Below are 15,499 nucleotides of genomic sequence, written 5' to 3'. Positions count from 1 at the left end.
GTTCCAAAGTCTGATCTCCAGCGATTGGCAAAACCAAAACAATCAGTCCCAACAGGGGCACACTCATCGTTGACTCGTAAACTAAATACAAAACGACAAAAATCTCGGCAATGGATGAGACATAAGAACAGGGACAATTGGAGAGAGGAGAAGAGAAGCAAAGAAAACAGACTGAGTAAGATAAGGAAGTGTACACATTGTCCCCAAGCGTTTCAGAAAAGTGAAAATAAAATCCACAATGTCAGTCAATGCGGCCGCTGTCCTTCCGGCAAGGTACAGTGAGAACCATCCGGTAGTTATTAGGGGGAGATAATTATCCTGAAGTGTGAGACGAATGCAGAATGAAGGGAGACGATGATATCTCACAACTAGTAGACAGTCATAAGTAGTAAGTAGACCATCAACAAAAGACTTCCTTCCTGTCCTCTTTCCAAAAGCCAAGTTTCCCAGATCGGTCTAAGGGCCCGCAATATGCAAGACACAAGATTAATGAGAAAGAGAAAAAGAGGGCTGTTGTATAACTCCTGAAGATCGCTGAACCGTTCTATGCAAAATGCCCTCCAATAGCGCCGAAGCCTAGAGCACTCGGTATATCCTTTTTGGTGATGACGATGACTTATGGACATGATCATGGACTGGTACCAACCTGTGGTGCTTCTTTTCTTTGGAATACCCTTTTATTTTTTTTTCTTCCTCCCTCGCCCTTTTTGATATCATATGCTTTTAATTGTGTTTGTTCCTCGCCCTGATTTTTGATCTGCGGTGTAACTTTCTTTTTGTTTCTTCCCTTTCTTAGTTCCTGTGCGCCCGATGCTCGCGTCGTGTCTCATCTTTTGATTGATTAAACTTTCCCCCTCATTCGCCGCGGCTGTAATTCGTTCATACATGCAGTAGCAATGGCGGAGAATCCGGTCTAAACCTGTACTCCCCCAACGAAGGTTATGGCTGAAATCCAGAGTTGCTCGTTGGAGTTGACGCGTCGTCGTCGTTGGAATCGGCCTTGTGTGGACTCCAAGAGGTGCTGTTTCGTTTATTGTTCTCCTCTTCCTCCATGGAGAAGACCAAGTCGCCCTGTTCCTCGTCAATCTTGCTAGTGCTGACTGGCGACGAAACAGTCCGGTCAAGGCGGCTGCTGGTACCAACGGATGACGAATGACGAGCCGAACCAGGGTGTAGAGAGACGCTGCTTAGCTGCTGCGAGATCATAGACATCGACGACTGACGAGAGGGGCTCGCGATAAACGGCGAGACATCGCCGGAAATCTGCCGGCTACCGATGGGGCCTAGGCTGGGACTGGTTCCCAGGTTGAGAGAAGATTCGCGAAGGGGCGATCCGATGTGAGTGAGGGAGGTGCCGTGGGCATCTTCCTCCTTCCTCTGCCGTTGCTTGGCAAACAGGGCGCCAAATCGAGATGGACTCGAGGCGAGAGGCGACCCAACTTTCGAGAAGCTCGTCCCACTCATGCCCAGTCCGCTAAGGTCGCGATGGCTTGAACTGAGCTCATGATCAGTGCGCGACAAACGCCGAAGTCGCTCCTGCGGTGTCAGGACGTCGTCATGTAGATTCATGGGCAGATAATCTTCCTCCATGGGGAAATTGCTCTCGTCCCAATCATCCAAAGCAGTAGGCCGAGGAACGCTCGCAGAGAGCACACGTGGTTTTATGGGCCGCTGGGAATGTAGGAACCGTGGTCCAATGCTATCGTCAAGAAGACCAGGCGGGGACGAACCGATGAAAGAGGAAGAAGGTTTTCTCATATCCGGGCCGTAAGCCGTGTCCCGGAGATTCCGGAGCGCATCTGACGGCGCAGCTCCCATCCGCTGCGCTGGCGGAGACAACTCCAGTCCGAATTTGGAGGGCACGGAGGCTGCAACTGGGCCATAACGGGCGGCATGCGAGATTCCCTGGCTATCAAAGGATGCAGGAAGTGGGGCATCAAGTGCAGTCAAATGACGATGACTCGGCGACATGGGGAAACGCAGCTCGTCGACCGGTGAGCCATACTTCGAGCCGGCATCCGAAACCAAGCCAGTATCAATGGTGGGGATGGCATCGTAAGGGGGTTGCTGCGGGGTTTGCTGCTGTTGCTGTTGAGCGTGCAACGCAGCGTATTCGTCCTGGGGGGGAATCTGAGAGCCATAACGGGGGTCGTGACCATTCATTCGTTGTTGAGAAAGGACCGAGTTCGTCAGCGCGGAGTCCTGATTAACGTAGGCCTGCGGGTTGACACGTCCGCCCAGATTCAGATGGCTTCCACCCATTGCCATTCCCGGACTGGGACGATTGACTCGGCGGCCATCGGGTAGAATATGCGCCAGTGCACACTTCGCTCCGAATTTGCAGTTTCCCTAGATTTGTTCCCAACCGCGGTCAGCTCCGTGTAGTCCCAACAGGGTCGATTGAGCATGCTCGGCGCAGGAAAAAAAAAAGAGAGAACGGAACAGTCACAATATCACCAACTCCCTACCTTTGTGAAGTATTTGCAGGGCGCATAATCGATCGCAGCATCGGTAGAATGGAGGAAGGGGCATGCAGGCCCGGCCTGGCAAGCTCCTTGACGGAAGAATTTGCAAGGCACATGCTTGGTGTCTGCGCGACAGTTGCCTTCAAGTCAGCATTCGGTGTTGTCTCACGGTGAAAGGAGTTGAGTAGACATGGGACGGGCGAGACGAGTGAGACCGATGGGAATGCGGGAGAAACCGAACGAAGCCTCGCGTAACAGCCCCAATCCGAGGGAGAAAACGAGAAAAATAGGAATGACATACTGCTCTGGTTAGGAGGGCTGCGGGCAGCCATGTCGAAGCCCGAGACGTTGCGGGAATGGCCGTTCTGGAGAGCCTGTGGGCCGGAGGGGACCGGGAGAGGAGCGCGGCTTTTCATCTCACCCGATACACGGGGTGGAGGGCGAGCAGCGTGGGAGGAAGAAGAGGAGGAGGATGAAGAAGAAGAGGAGGAAGGAAGGGGTTGAGGAGGTGGAGGATTGCGAGAAGCCGACAGCTGCATCGCCAGAAGAGCAGCAGCAGCAGCAGTGGCAGTGGTAGCAGTAGCAGTAGGGAACAGTTAGTTAGCGGCGTGGTTTTGGCGGCGGCGGGCGGCGACGAGCACAAAAATCCGGAGGGGTTTATCGGTGGAACGGGGGGGCGAGATTTCCACGGCTGGTTTTGCTGGTGGGGAAGAGGGAAGAGGAAGATCCAAACTAGCAATTAAGGAGAGTCTGCTTTGGCGGTGTGTGGTCGCAAGTGTAATGTAATGTAGTTGTCTAAACTTGAGGGAATTCACTTCTCACGATTTTGTTAACAATGTAGTGTTACTAGGCTGAAGTCAGTCAGTCTTCAGTCTCAGTCTCCGTCTCCATCTCCGACCGGTTGCTTTAGTACCTACATACAGTTGCCCGATTGCCTCACAACGAAGTTTGAGAGATATTTTTATGTCAGGCAGAATCCCGCAATCAACTAACTTATCAGTTCTTCCGTGCAAGGTCTTCTGTCCCCCTTGAAACAGATGGAGGATTGGACTCTTCAAGTGAACGATCGGTTTCAACAGGAGAAGAGAGCGAAGTCAAAGAGTGAAGGGGACGAGCTGGATGGGGACCGAGAAAGTTACAGCTACTTCTACTGAGTCTATCTTGAATGAATTCCTGATCCACTTATTTCCCTTCTTCCCCCCTCCCTCTTTCCTTTCCCTCCAAGGCCTCCTCATTCTTCCTTCTCACCAGCGACCCCCCCTAAAAACACCCATACCATATACACTTCAATTGCTTGCTGGACATTGTTCCTCTTCATCATGCCTGGTGCCTCTTTGTCCCGCAACGCAGGGCCCTGCGCGCATGACGGTCTGCCGATGCAGAAAAGGCAAACGGCGTCAAAAGCCGCCCTGGTGGCGTCAGAGCAAGTCTGCAACAGCTCCTGACTGTGTCGCATGCTTCCTTCGTCCCCTCAGTTGACAGCCTCATGCTTCACTGTTCCTTGTTGCAATCATGGAAGATCATCCAATTATTCGTTCGGATGACACCTGTCGGATTGTTCATCTGATCGTCCCCCATCTTGCGGCCCTAGCGTTTTGCCTCAGCAGCTTCCGGCCTAGGCTGCTTAGCTCCCCTCGGGTCTCCTCGTCAAATCACCCGCTCCTGATCCGCCGATCAGCCAGATATCTACTCCGTACTCTGCTATCGGGTTGTCCCCACACTCACGTTGTAGCTGGTGGCACAACATCTGCATCTTCTCCGTACCATGTCCTCCGTACTCCTCTCAAATTTCCGAATTGAGCAATAGTAATATTATTAGATCATGCGCCATACAGTGTAGTATCATTAGCAATGGGAGGGACCTGTGTTTGCTCGCTCCCAGGCCGTACAGGTAGATCTCTCTTGTTGAGCACATCAATTACTTGAGAAAAGGACCTTCCAAACCTAGATCCTCCTTTATATCGACATCATCAGCGTGCATCCATATCAAACGCGGACTACTAGTGGTATGATATCTTACCCATAGTTCTTCCCGGGCCATGTTGTCGGGCACAACTTCCGAACACATCCGCCATAGATCGCGACAAATCCGACCGCGCACATTAGCCTGATTCTGCCAATGTTTCCAGTCTGTTTCAGCATCCACTTTGACCTGCACGGGTACAGTCCCTGCGTTGCTCCCTCGCGCCTGAACCAGGCGTACACGGATTGCCTCGTGTTCTTGCTCAAGCTGACCGACATCCCGTCGAAGTTCGGAGAGCAAGGGTCTTGCACAGATAGCTGCTAGCTCCGCTCGCGTCTTTTTCTCTGCGGCCTTGAGGCCGCTTACTTGCTTCTGCAGTTGCTCAGTCTGCTCATCCAAGGCTGCAATCATCTCGGGCGTCACCTCATTGGACGTCTCTTGTAGGGCGTGATATACTATTTGTTTCCCTGCTGCATCATGGATCAATCTCCAATCCCGGTGCCTATCAATCACTCCCTCTATTGCCGGTGTCCTGCTTACCAGCAGCCCGTCCTTCAATCTGCTTGTTCTGATGTAATTCTCGTAGAGCTTTCGCGGCGTGTGCTGTCATATCAACACACACTTAGCATGAACTCTCACAAAGATCTCACTTTAGTAGAAGGACCTCACCTTTGGTGATTTTATTGTGCAAATTCGTCGAAACCTCAGTAGCCTACCGTCAATCAGCCATGAAAGACCCTTCCCTACCTTCCCGTTATCACCACCGTCAACATCGGGATAGTAACCAACCGAATAAGGGCGACTGTCTCATTGACAAATCACATCAGATTAGCAAGATGAATAAGACCCCCCCACCCCCAACTCGTTCATTAGAATGAAAAGAAATATATGGGTACTTTTGTTTCCCTATACAGCAAGAGTGATCAATACCTGCAAGACTCCTCAGAGCAAGTAGAATAGCAAAGGATAGATCGAACTCACGAAGATAATCGAGCACCAATGCAGGACCGTCGGGAGCAGAGGCTTTTCAAGTTCCGCATGTTAGCTGTTCAGAGGCCAGCTCGACTATAGACCCAAAGAGACGGTTGTTTGCTCACCACCGGCACCCAGATGCTTCTCATTCTTCCCCCTTCTCTTAGCCATGGCGAGGTAGGTTTGCGAGCTCGGATAGACCAAGACTTGAAATGGGTGGGAGTCAGCGAATATCGGAGCCGCTGTATGCTTAACTTATCACGTGGGCCAGAGAACAAAAGTCCTGATTTGATAAGGAAGAGTGGTGGATTATGAATTATGTAGACAAATGTGAAACCCTCGCGGAGGCCGAACTCGCGAGCTGGATTCGAGGGGACAGAAGTGAAGGAAAGAGAAAGGCCCGGTCATGCCGCCAGATACTTGGTCCTACGCCGTTGCATGTAAATCATGATACCGAAATAAAACACCACATCAAAAAAATAAGAAAAAAAAAAAGAAAAAAAGCAAAGGCAAACTGAAAGAAAGAAGAATGAGAATAATTGGGTGAATGACATATGCAATCCTTAAATGGTCCAAGAAAAGGAAAGAAAACACTATGCATCTTCTCGCCTAATAACCATCAGATTTTCCAACACTCCAACCCATCTACATTATATCACGCACGCAAGGGACGACAAAGATAGAAGAAAAAGAGTAATCCCCACTCCTCCACGTTTTCCTTTTTCGAATATGGCACAAATGAATAGAGACCAAAAATAAGAGATCTTCAAGGGTATCACATGACAATCTGCGCAAACAATTAGCTGCAAGTCCCGCGTCGTTGAAACTGAGATACAAGAGGGGAGGTCACATACGCAATCGTTGTCTTTCTGGACAGTCGGAACACCCATCTCCTCGAATGTCTTGGGGCCCTTGCCCGGTAGGTTACCATGCTGTTTGGCGGGGGCAGGCTTTTGACTAGATGTGCTTGAAGCCGTGGAGGGAGGCTTGGGGGTCGAAGTTGAGGGAGGGGGCTTAGGGGTGGAAGCAGAGGAAGATGAGGGCCGGGGGGTCGATGCAGCACCGGGAGGCGGCATGGATTCAGCCCGTGGGGGATACGCCGTGGAAGGCGAGGCAGGCGGCCTAGGAGAGCCCATCGGTCCCCCTTGGGAGTGGGGAGAAGCAGGACCCCGTACAGGTCTCCTATCCGGAGGAGGCATGTTGTCCAATCGCTGAGGACGTCTGCGAGCATCCGGGTGAGGATTCTCGAGGGGTGCTGAATAGCCAATGTCGAGTTTGGGTGCCGCCGACGCTGGGCTTGTCGGGCTAGTGGTAGATGGCGTACTAGGGCCTGGTGAGCGGTATCCCATTGCGCTAGGCCCGTATGAGGCAGCACGGTTGTAGTTCGGCGCGTTCGACCGAATATTTGGGTTGATTCCAAATGCAGAACTTGGCCGAGGGTCCGCACCCATGGGATATCCTGGCGGATACACCGGCCGAGCACGAGATCCCGGTCTGTCAGGGTAAGGGGCGGGCGCGGCGGGTGGGTTATCTGACAAAGTCATCCTGGAGGGGTCGGGCATTTCGAGATTCTCCTGGGGCGGCTTCAACGGGGGTCCCCGCGGGCCATTTCCATAGCGAGTCGACTTGATCCGGGCAATGGCAACCTGTTCGTGATCCTTTCTGGATAGGGTCTTGGAGCGGGAGATGCTATCGATCCGGCCGGTCGCGTCTTTGTTTCCATTTGCTGCAGCTTTGGCATACCAGCTCCTGGCTTCTTTAATATCCACCGGAACAAAGATACCGACTTCGTAGAAATATCCTAAAGCGAATTCAGCGGTGGGAAATCCACTTTGGGCTGCACGTTGAGCATAGGTAAACGCCAATTCATCGTTCTTTTCGAAGACACCCTCATGGCCGCAGAGGAACCATTTACTGATAGCCATCTCCGCCTCTGGTTCGCCTTGGCGTGCAGCCAGCGCGTTGTAGTGCAAGGACAATGCAGGGTTAAAGTCACAGCTAAGGTGGCACAGTTCATATGCCGCACCCATCTTGACTTGAGCCTTGGCGAATCCATGGTAAGCGGCCTTCTCGATGTTGACGCGAGCAGCATTCAGATCCAGTGGCAAAAACTGCTCGGGAACGTTTACCTGCGGCAGCTCTCGTGCCAAAAGCATACCGTAAACCTGTACACTATGTTAGAGGTCTGGTTACATGAGATAGGTAAGCGGACGCACGTAAGCACCCTGAGGCGCATTTTCGTCGCAGGATTGCGCAGCAAGGCTGATATAGTTGAGACCCATCTGATAGTCTTGGCGTTGTCCATGCTGTCCAAGAAGGATCATCATTCCCAGGCGCTATTGATCAAAGTATTAGCATTCACTGGAACGCGATAATGGGGAGCTAGGTATGTGGGTTGGGGGGGCCGGGGAGGAGGGAAGGGGTTCATACATAGAATGAAGCCGAGTCTGCGAGCGCAACACCCTTCTCGTAATGTTTGATAGCCTTCTCTGGCTCTCCCGAACTCTCAAACTGCATGCCGATACGATACTCGGCTCTGGCGTAGCCTTTCTCCGCAGCTCTCGAATAGGCACGGAAAGCTTCCTTCTTGTCCACGCGGTATCCGAACTTGCCAAACTCCAGCCACATTCCCTTGATGAACTCGGCCTTGGGATGATACTGCTCCGCTAGAAAGTTGACGATATTCATCGCATCAAGTTTCAGCTGCCGCTCCGCCTGAGGGGTCTGAGGGCGCGGGGGCTGAATCAACGACAGACGAGCCTCATTTTGCATAGCAACTTCCACATAGGCGAGCGCATCCTGAGCCCAGGCTAACTGCATATCAGGATCATTTGATGACAACACGGCCATGCGGGCCCTTTCCAAGTTTACCTCCCTCTGCTCATCGGTCGGGGGAACGTTAGGTGGGGGATTGCGCAGGACTGGGAATGGCGAAAAGTTGGGGGCATCCATTGTGTCGTGGACAGCGGCTTGCTCATAACGAGCGGAATCATAGGCGGCGGTTGGAGAAGCCTGTCCCTGAGCGACCGAGGAAGTAGTTCGTTCAGGGTAACGCGAACGATCATACTGGTTGTGGTGGGGGTTTCGGGCCTCGTGTTCGAGGTGCGCGATATTATCCTGCATGTTCTCCGGGACTTCTGGCATGACCCTAATGGAAGGAGGATTTATTGATTAGCAACACACCAACCTTAGGTACAGAGCCAGAAAAAGACAGGGTTTTCTATTTGAGGGAAGAGGAGGGGGGGAAGTTGTGATTTTCCCCTTTTTGTTCGAAGGATGTTGCTTTTGCCCTTATGACCGCCGTCATCCCGAGGGGGGAGGGAAGGGAAGTCTCGCACCTTTGAGGAGAGGGGGATATGACCTCCGGCATGTAGAAATCATCCTGGCCCCCTGGATACCAGGTAGCACCCAGCCGTGGCTGACCGTGACCTTGGGGTGGCCTATTCATCGTCGGCGAGATTCTCCGTTTATTGGACGGTATTGCTTTTTTCAGCCGTGTTAGTTTTGTTTCTACCTTACCCCTGTTGAAATCGGCAAAGAGAAAATTAAATTGTCACTTGTCTCGGACTGGGCGCCAGTCAATAGTGTGTTTGGCACTTTGGCTGGGCTCAGCGGTTCATCGGAACCTCTCGAGAGAGAGAAAAAGGTAGAACCGGCGTGGAGACTGCCGAGTAGTGGTGGAGGACTAGTAAAGTAGTTCTCCGAGAAGGGGGAGGGGCTAACTAACTACTACTGAACTGACTGTGACTGGACTATAACGGAACACCAAGGAAGAGAGGGCGCGCGCGCAAGGGCTTCATGAACATCTAGCTAATCACTCCAGGAAAGAGAGAGCAGCAGCATGTGTCTGTAATATATCCATTAGGGTCTAAAAGTGGACACTAATTAGGTGGTCATGATACGCAGTATAGGTGATACAAAGAATAATATTAATCTTACTGTCATAAGAAAAGAGGGGTTTTGGGGGGGGGGAAAGGAGGGAAGAGAAGACAGACAAGGCCAGGAACCGACCACAGTACGGATTTCCTTGCAGCCTGCCAAGCAGTCCAATAGATACGAATACAGTAGTAGTACTAATTTAGTAGTAGGCACCTCCACAAGGAAACCCCAAAACAACTGGACCACTAGTACTTGAAGTGGTTCTCTTGAGGGCCTCCTATTAATCATCATCTCTTCCTCTGCATGGTTCGGGTAGTTGACTATTATCTAAACAACTAGCGCAGGCAACAATTGAAGAATAAACCAGAAGGTGAAAATTTTCCATTTCCGGTTGCGTCTTAAAGATTCAGCAGATTTCGTTAATGAATCTGCTGATGCCGGAGAATTCTTGGGAAATAAAATAATCAGTTAACTAGTACTGCTGTAAGTTTTGTTGTCTAACTAGTTAACGTTAGTTACGTATCTATCTGATGTGAGGTAAGCAGGCACTAAACCCAGATAGCCAACCACTACGGAGTATTTAACTACATATGGATAAGATAAGTTACATATTTACAATACCTGACCCTCACCGTGAGAGTGAGAGTGAGAAAAAGAAATAAATGTTTAGTCTAATCTGTAGGGAATAAGCAACGGTTAATGCAAATTGATTCTAAGGAGGAATCAGGACCGAGATGCTACTTGGAAACTATACTTTTCAGCCTGATGGATGACCAGCTATTTTTAAATCACGACAGTCTTGCCTGGTCTTCCGTTAGACTAGTGATGGAAGCCCCTTCCAGAAGGAACCTTACCATACCTGACAGGTTCCCCCTTCAAAGACTACCATTTCCTCCTCTCGTTGGGCCAGTCATCTTTCATCTATACTAGTGACTCGTGTGGACGACAATCACTAAGCAGAGCAAGAGCGCAACACAGCCTCTACAGGCACCTCGCACATGAAGTGTTATCGAACAAATTAAAAAGAGGTTGAACCTTTTCTTTTAGTTTAGGTAAGTGGTTGCTTGGCCTCTATCCTCTGTGGCGGGCCCAGGACTGGAATTTTCACCTTTTGTCGGTAATTTGTAACCACCATCAAAGTAACTACTACTAAGTAAGGCAGGTGTGGCTTTTCTCTCCTGCATATAAGTATAGTCCACACTTTGTGACGTGAGATGCTGTTCTAGCACTTCTTTCTCTTCTTTCTGGAACATCATTTGACATCCGGTATAAATTGTCTTCCTTATCCTGTTGTATCATCTTTGGATACAGTCTCAAAGTATAACGTTGCGGACACTACTGACAGTGGTAGATGCATTGGCGCTTGGCGTTCCACAAGTGAGCATAGGAGTATAGACCTTTGTCGCATCAACTTCGGGCAGCCGTTTATTTTTGGCCAGTGCTCAGCTTCGGGCTACAACACCACCAATGGAACTCCAGGATATCGATTTCCATCACCCTTATTCGCCTTATGACATCCAACTGCAGTTGATGCGGGCGCTATACTCTTGTCTCGAAGAAGGAAAAGTTGCTGTTTTCGAGTCACCTACTGGTAAGCCGTGTAAGCTTCGTGCTAGTTTCAGTTGCAGCTAATCTGAACATCCCAGGGACTGTAAGTAAGACTCATTTCATTATCACCCGTTCAGTTCTAGGTGAACGCATACAGTGTGCTTCTTTTTTGTTTAGCCATCACCATTTACTATCTAGTGGCTCGGGATTCGCTGGCTCGGGTAGCGCAAGCTGGAGGAATCACCGAAATGTGCCGTGGGGTTATGGGATGTCGCTAAATAACTTCCCAGGGAAAATCATTAAGTTTAATATGTGGTTCCTTGACATGGCTGCGAGATCACAAGCGTTCCGCCTTCCAGATGGCCGTTGACAATGCTACATGTAAGGCTGCCCGCTACTGTTTGGCTGAACTTCTTCACTAATCGCGCTCTAGGCGATGATGACGAGCCTGAATGGATGCTGGATTTCGCAAAGCGTGAGTCGAGCCGGATGATGACCGAGAAAAGGAAGGAGCTTGAAGAGAGACTAGAAAAGACGAGAAAGGAAGAAGAACAGCAAAGGATGGCGCTAGAGAACCCCGAAGGACCCCGGAAAAAGCAGGTATGAGGTTCAGCAATACTCCTATCTCGAAATACCTGCTGAGAAAATTTGCTGCCTCAGAAATACAGTACGCCGTCAACTGGCACGGGAAATCTAAGTGAAGATCAATTTGCGCTGGATGAATATGATAGCGAAAACGAAGAGCATGGCAAGCCGCGGAGTGGGCTGGCCCATAGTAGCGAACTATCTTCTAGTACACTAGAATTGCTGGAACGCTTTAAAGGGCAGTTCTCGACCGGCAAGCCAGGAAGTGACGACGATGACGATGACGAGGTCAAGATATTTTATTGCTCCCGGACGCACTCTCAGTTAACCCAATTTGCTGGTGAATTGAGACGCGTCAAAATGCCATGGAGCATACCGAAGGACTTGTTGAGTACTGGCTTAACAGGAGATGAAGAGCTTGAGGAACGTGTGAAGCATGTCACTCTTGGTTCTCGGAAGAATCTATGCATTAACCCCCGTGTCAGTTCATTGGAAAATGCAACGGCGATTAATGAGCGTTGTTTAGATCTACAGCAGCCCAGTGTGGCTCCTCAGCATAAATGTCCATTTCTGCCGACCAAAGATGATGAGAGACAGGTTTTGCAATTCCGGGACCATGCATTAGCAACAGTGAAAGACATTGAGGACTTGGGAAAGCTCGGCAAGAAGATTGGAATATGCCCTTATTATGCATCCCGATCTGTCGTTAAAAATAGCGAGGTTTGTTGCCTTCGAGTCTGACCTTCAACTGACCTAGTGACTGATGAATAGTAGATTGTGACACTGCCATATCCCTTGCTGCTACAACGCTCAGCTAGAGAGGCTCTTAATATATCTGTCAAGGGGCATGTCATAATAATCGACGAAGCCCATAATTTGATGGACGCAATATCCAACATCCATTCGGTAACGGTGTCACTTTCACAATTGCAGACCTCTCTTTCACAATTAACTATCTACGCCCGCAAGTTCAAGACTCGCTTAAAGGGGAAGAACAGAAGTTATGTTGCTCAAGTTATCCGGCTCCTCAGTTCAATCGCTGCTCATCTTCGGTCGCTCCTTGAGAGCGAAAAGGCACCTGAGGGTCCGGTTCTGACATCCGATCTCATGTCCGGAAAGGGGATCGATCAGATCAATCCTCATAAATTGAGTCGATATTTACAAGAAAGCAAATTGGCAAGAAAAGTTGATGGTTATGTCGAGTTCACTAAAGATCCCTCAGACAAGAAGGCATCAGGAAATTCCACGGTGCCTGTACTGTTTCATATACAGGGTTTCCTTCTGTCTTTGATGAACCCCTCTGTCGAAGGGCGATTGTTCTACATGAAGGAAAACGGAGACATTCAATTGAAGTACATGCTTCTAGACCCTACTAATCAATTTCGAGAGCTTGTGGACGATGCAAGAGCCGTCATATTGGCCGGTGGGACCATGTCACCCGTAAGTTTCGGCAGCCATCAATGGAATATACATCTAACGACTTCGGCAGATGACAGACTACATGAACCATCTCTTTTCGTACGTTCCAGCCAGTCGTTTAGACACATTCAGCTATGGCCACGTCATACCACCGGAGAATCTGACCGCTCACACACTGATACGGGGTGTTCAAGGCTCAGAGTTTGACTTTACCTACGATGCCCGTGACTCTGAGAAAATGGTGAGAGTTTCTCTCTTTCGACGCCTAGCATCACTCTTTGTCTGCAATGTGGCTAACATTCTTACGTGGACATTCAGATCATGGATCTTGGACGGACAATAGCTACACTCTGCCATGTCATCCCCGACGGTGTAGTGGCATTCTTTCCCAGCTACGATTATCTTGGCCGAGTCCTGAGCATTTGGAAAAAGCCAATGCTTGGCGAGCAAGGCCAGACTGTGTATGGCCTGATTGGGCAGAAAAAGCCCATCCTGTCCGAATCCCGGGACATGACAGTCACGACTGAGGAGCTGCTTCAGACGTACGCGCACACCGTTGATACTGGGAGAGGCGCGCTTCTCCTGTCCGTGGTGGGCGGCAAGTTGTCAGAGGGAATCAATTTCTCTGACAAACTCGGACGGGGCGTGTTGATTGTGGGACTGCCCTTTCCGAATATACGGAGTGCAGTTTGGCAAGCCAAGATACAGTATATCGAGCAGAAAACACACCAGCAGGCTACAGGCTCTGAGGCAAGCCGGCAATCAGCAGCAAAGGCAGCAGGCAGGGACTTCTATGAGAACTCCTGCATGCGAGCAGTTAATCAGTGTATTGGGCGAGCCATCAGACACCGCAACGACTATGCGGCGATTGTTCTCATTGATAAACGTTATGATAAACCCGGCATCCAGGCAAAGCTACCGGCCTGGATCAAGCAGAGTATGGCTGGCAGTTCGGTTCAACGACCTGCTGGTGCTACAGTTCAGAGCCTGGCGAAGTTTTTTGCTAGTAAATGAAGCTGAGCGACACTCATATAGAACATTAAATGATTATATGATAGCTGCCGCTTATGAAATACCGTATAACTAATATAGTCATACTTGTCCCACAGTCCGTAAATTCATTCAAGAGGTGTCTATCCTGATTTACTATGATAGATCTATCAAACTAACTATAACTGAGGGTGTTCTGCGGACGATTATGTAATTGAGTGGCGCAGGAAGTAAATCACGTGGTAGTACTGCCCCAGCCGCCAAAGACAAAGCCGCAGGGTTGGCCCTAAGTTAGGGCAAGCGAATTAGCGCACACTCTAGCCGCCCCGGGGCCTTGATTTCAACATCTGAGCCAGCAGTATACACGACCGCATCCCCCCATCGCCAACCCTCAGACCGGTCTTGTCGAGCTCAGCACCGTCGACAAGATGCCTACCCGTTTCTCGAAGACAAGGAAAGCGTGAGTCGCCGCACATCTCCCTTTCGCCTCCGGTGGTCGACCGTCCCGTTTGTCGTGGTGAAATTTGCGACAGGCTCAAGACCTCATCCGACCACTGTTCGTACCGTCTACAAGAACAACAAGAAACTGACTTTTGTGTCCTCTTCCTTAGCCGCGGTCATGTTTCGGCCGGTTACGGTCGAATTGGCAAGCACCGTAAGCACCCCGGTGGTCGTGGTATGGCCGGTGGTCAGCACCACCACCGCACCAACCTCGACAAGTACCACCCCGGTTACTTCGGTAAGGTCGGTATGAGGTACTTCCACAAGACCCAGCAGCAGTTCTGGAAGCCCACTATCAACCTTGACAAGGTACGTTTTGAAATCGACACTACGATCCCAATCGAGACCGAGAAAGAAAGAGATGCGGAAGAATGAGACGTCGCAAGGGGTGGCAGTGTGTTACTACATGATTGTCAAGGAAGAGTGAACGAGGATATTGAGCATGGCAGCGCAAGAATGGATGGGATTTGGCATACATTTTGAAGGAATCGGATGGCTGATCAATTGTCTTCCCAATATAGCTGTGGTCTCTCGTCCCCGCCGAGAAGCGTGACGCCTACCTGAGCGGCCAGAAGACCGACACCGCCCCCGTCATCGACCTCCTTCCCCTCGGCTACTCCAAGGTTCTCGGCAAGGGCCGTCTCCCCGAGGTCCCCATCGTCGTCCGCGCTCGCTACTTCAGCCGGGATGCTGAGGAGAAGATCAAGGCTGCCGGTGGTGTTGTTGAGCTCGTTGCTTAAGTGTGGAAAGTCTGGGATTTCACTTGGAGGATGAAAAACCGGGACAGGTGCTGCGCTGGCTACGATTCGGTGTAATAGAGATTCGAATTCTCCTCCCCGGGGAATGAGAAAACAAAAAATGGGAGCCGCGGATCGGGCACCTTGATCCGTGTATTTACAAATTCAAAAGGGTTTCTATTTGTGACGAGCAAAGAATGGCCTCCGGATGCCCTTACGATCACGCTCTATTATTGAACAATACCATTAAGGAGGACAACCTTTTTTTTTTTTCTGTGGATATGTTCGCTCTTCCCCGACCTATGCTGCTACGACGTGTGCCGGGCTATGGCTTCTATCTCCGAACACAAGGGTAAAGCTCTTTGATTACGGTTGTATGAGGATGAGCCAGCAGCGCCGGTTTTGTGGATGTATATCCCAGATCTGAAATGCCCTTTGAA

The 15,499-nt window shown here is 50.3% G+C and overlaps 3 protein-coding genes across 3 annotated transcripts; 1 reads left to right on the top strand and 2 right to left on the bottom strand.

The window, feature by feature from the left end:
- Positions 1-689: 689 nt before the first annotated feature.
- On the bottom strand, positions 690-5,671 carry ASPBRDRAFT_71546 (uncharacterized protein). The gene is made up of 8 exons (XM_067629134.1): positions 5,526-5,671; positions 5,410-5,451; positions 5,325-5,334; positions 5,218-5,230; positions 5,098-5,140; positions 4,969-5,031; positions 4,486-4,898; positions 690-2,349 (listed from the first exon to the last, which is right to left on the bottom strand). The coding sequence occupies exons 1-8, from the start codon at positions 5,569-5,571 to the stop codon at positions 940-942; spliced, it is 2,040 nt and encodes a 679-aa protein (XP_067485625.1). The 5' UTR covers positions 5,572-5,671; the 3' UTR covers positions 690-939.
- A 46-nt stretch (positions 5,672-5,717) lies between these two features.
- ASPBRDRAFT_37619 (putative chitin synthase activator (Chs3)) lies at positions 5,718-9,250 on the bottom strand. Its single transcript, XM_067623764.1, has 5 exons — positions 8,739-9,250; positions 7,831-8,548; positions 7,617-7,736; positions 6,255-7,565; positions 5,718-6,187 (listed from the first exon to the last, which is right to left on the bottom strand). The coding sequence occupies exons 1-5, from the start codon at positions 8,846-8,848 to the stop codon at positions 6,176-6,178; spliced, it is 2,271 nt and encodes a 756-aa protein (XP_067485624.1). The 5' UTR covers positions 8,849-9,250; the 3' UTR covers positions 5,718-6,175.
- Positions 9,251-10,746: 1,496 nt separating this feature from the next.
- On the top strand, positions 10,747-15,062 carry chl1 (DNA helicase; the record flags this gene model as incomplete). The annotated part of the gene is made up of 10 exons (XM_067626671.1): positions 10,747-10,879; positions 11,261-11,427; positions 11,488-12,136; positions 12,227-12,852; positions 12,902-13,072; positions 13,150-13,837; positions 13,959-13,960; positions 14,232-14,281; positions 14,433-14,631; positions 14,844-15,062. 10 exons carry the CDS (start codon positions 10,747-10,749, stop codon positions 15,060-15,062), a joined length of 2,904 nt encoding a protein of 967 aa, XP_067485623.1.
- Between the last annotated feature and the right edge of the window lie 437 nt (positions 15,063-15,499).

This window comes from Aspergillus brasiliensis, assembly GCF_001889945.1.
Source record: "Aspergillus brasiliensis CBS 101740 unplaced genomic scaffold ASPBRscaffold_1, whole genome shotgun sequence".
In the NCBI taxonomy this organism is placed as follows: Eukaryota; Fungi; Ascomycota; class Eurotiomycetes; order Eurotiales; family Aspergillaceae; genus Aspergillus; species Aspergillus brasiliensis.
This window is presented reverse-complemented; position numbering and strand designations above follow the sequence as displayed.

Excerpts from the sequence above, each read along its gene's own strand:
- ASPBRDRAFT_37619 (XM_067623764.1), bottom strand. The coding sequence starts at position 8,848 with ATGAATAGGCCACCCCAAGGTCACGGTCAGCCACGGCTGGGTGCTACC. Across the intron at positions 8,549-8,738 it reads ATATCCCCCTCTCCTCAAAG|GGTCATGCCAGAAGTCCCGG; the intron begins GTGCGAGACTTC and ends TCCTTCCATTAG. Across the intron at positions 7,737-7,830 it reads CAGACTCGGCTTCATTCTAT|CGCCTGGGAATGATGATCCT; the intron begins GTATGAACCCCT and ends TTTGATCAATAG.
- ASPBRDRAFT_71546 (XM_067629134.1), bottom strand. The coding sequence starts at position 5,571 with ATGGCTAAGAGAAGGGGGAAGAATGAGAAGCATCTGGGTGCCGGTG. Across the intron at positions 5,452-5,525 it reads GAAGCATCTGGGTGCCGGTG|CCTCTGCTCCCGACGGTCCT; the intron begins GTGAGCAAACAA and ends GAACTTGAAAAG. Across the intron at positions 4,899-4,968 it reads GATTGAAGGACGGGCTGCTG|CAGGGAAACAAATAGTATAT; the intron begins GTAAGCAGGACA and ends TCCATGATGCAG.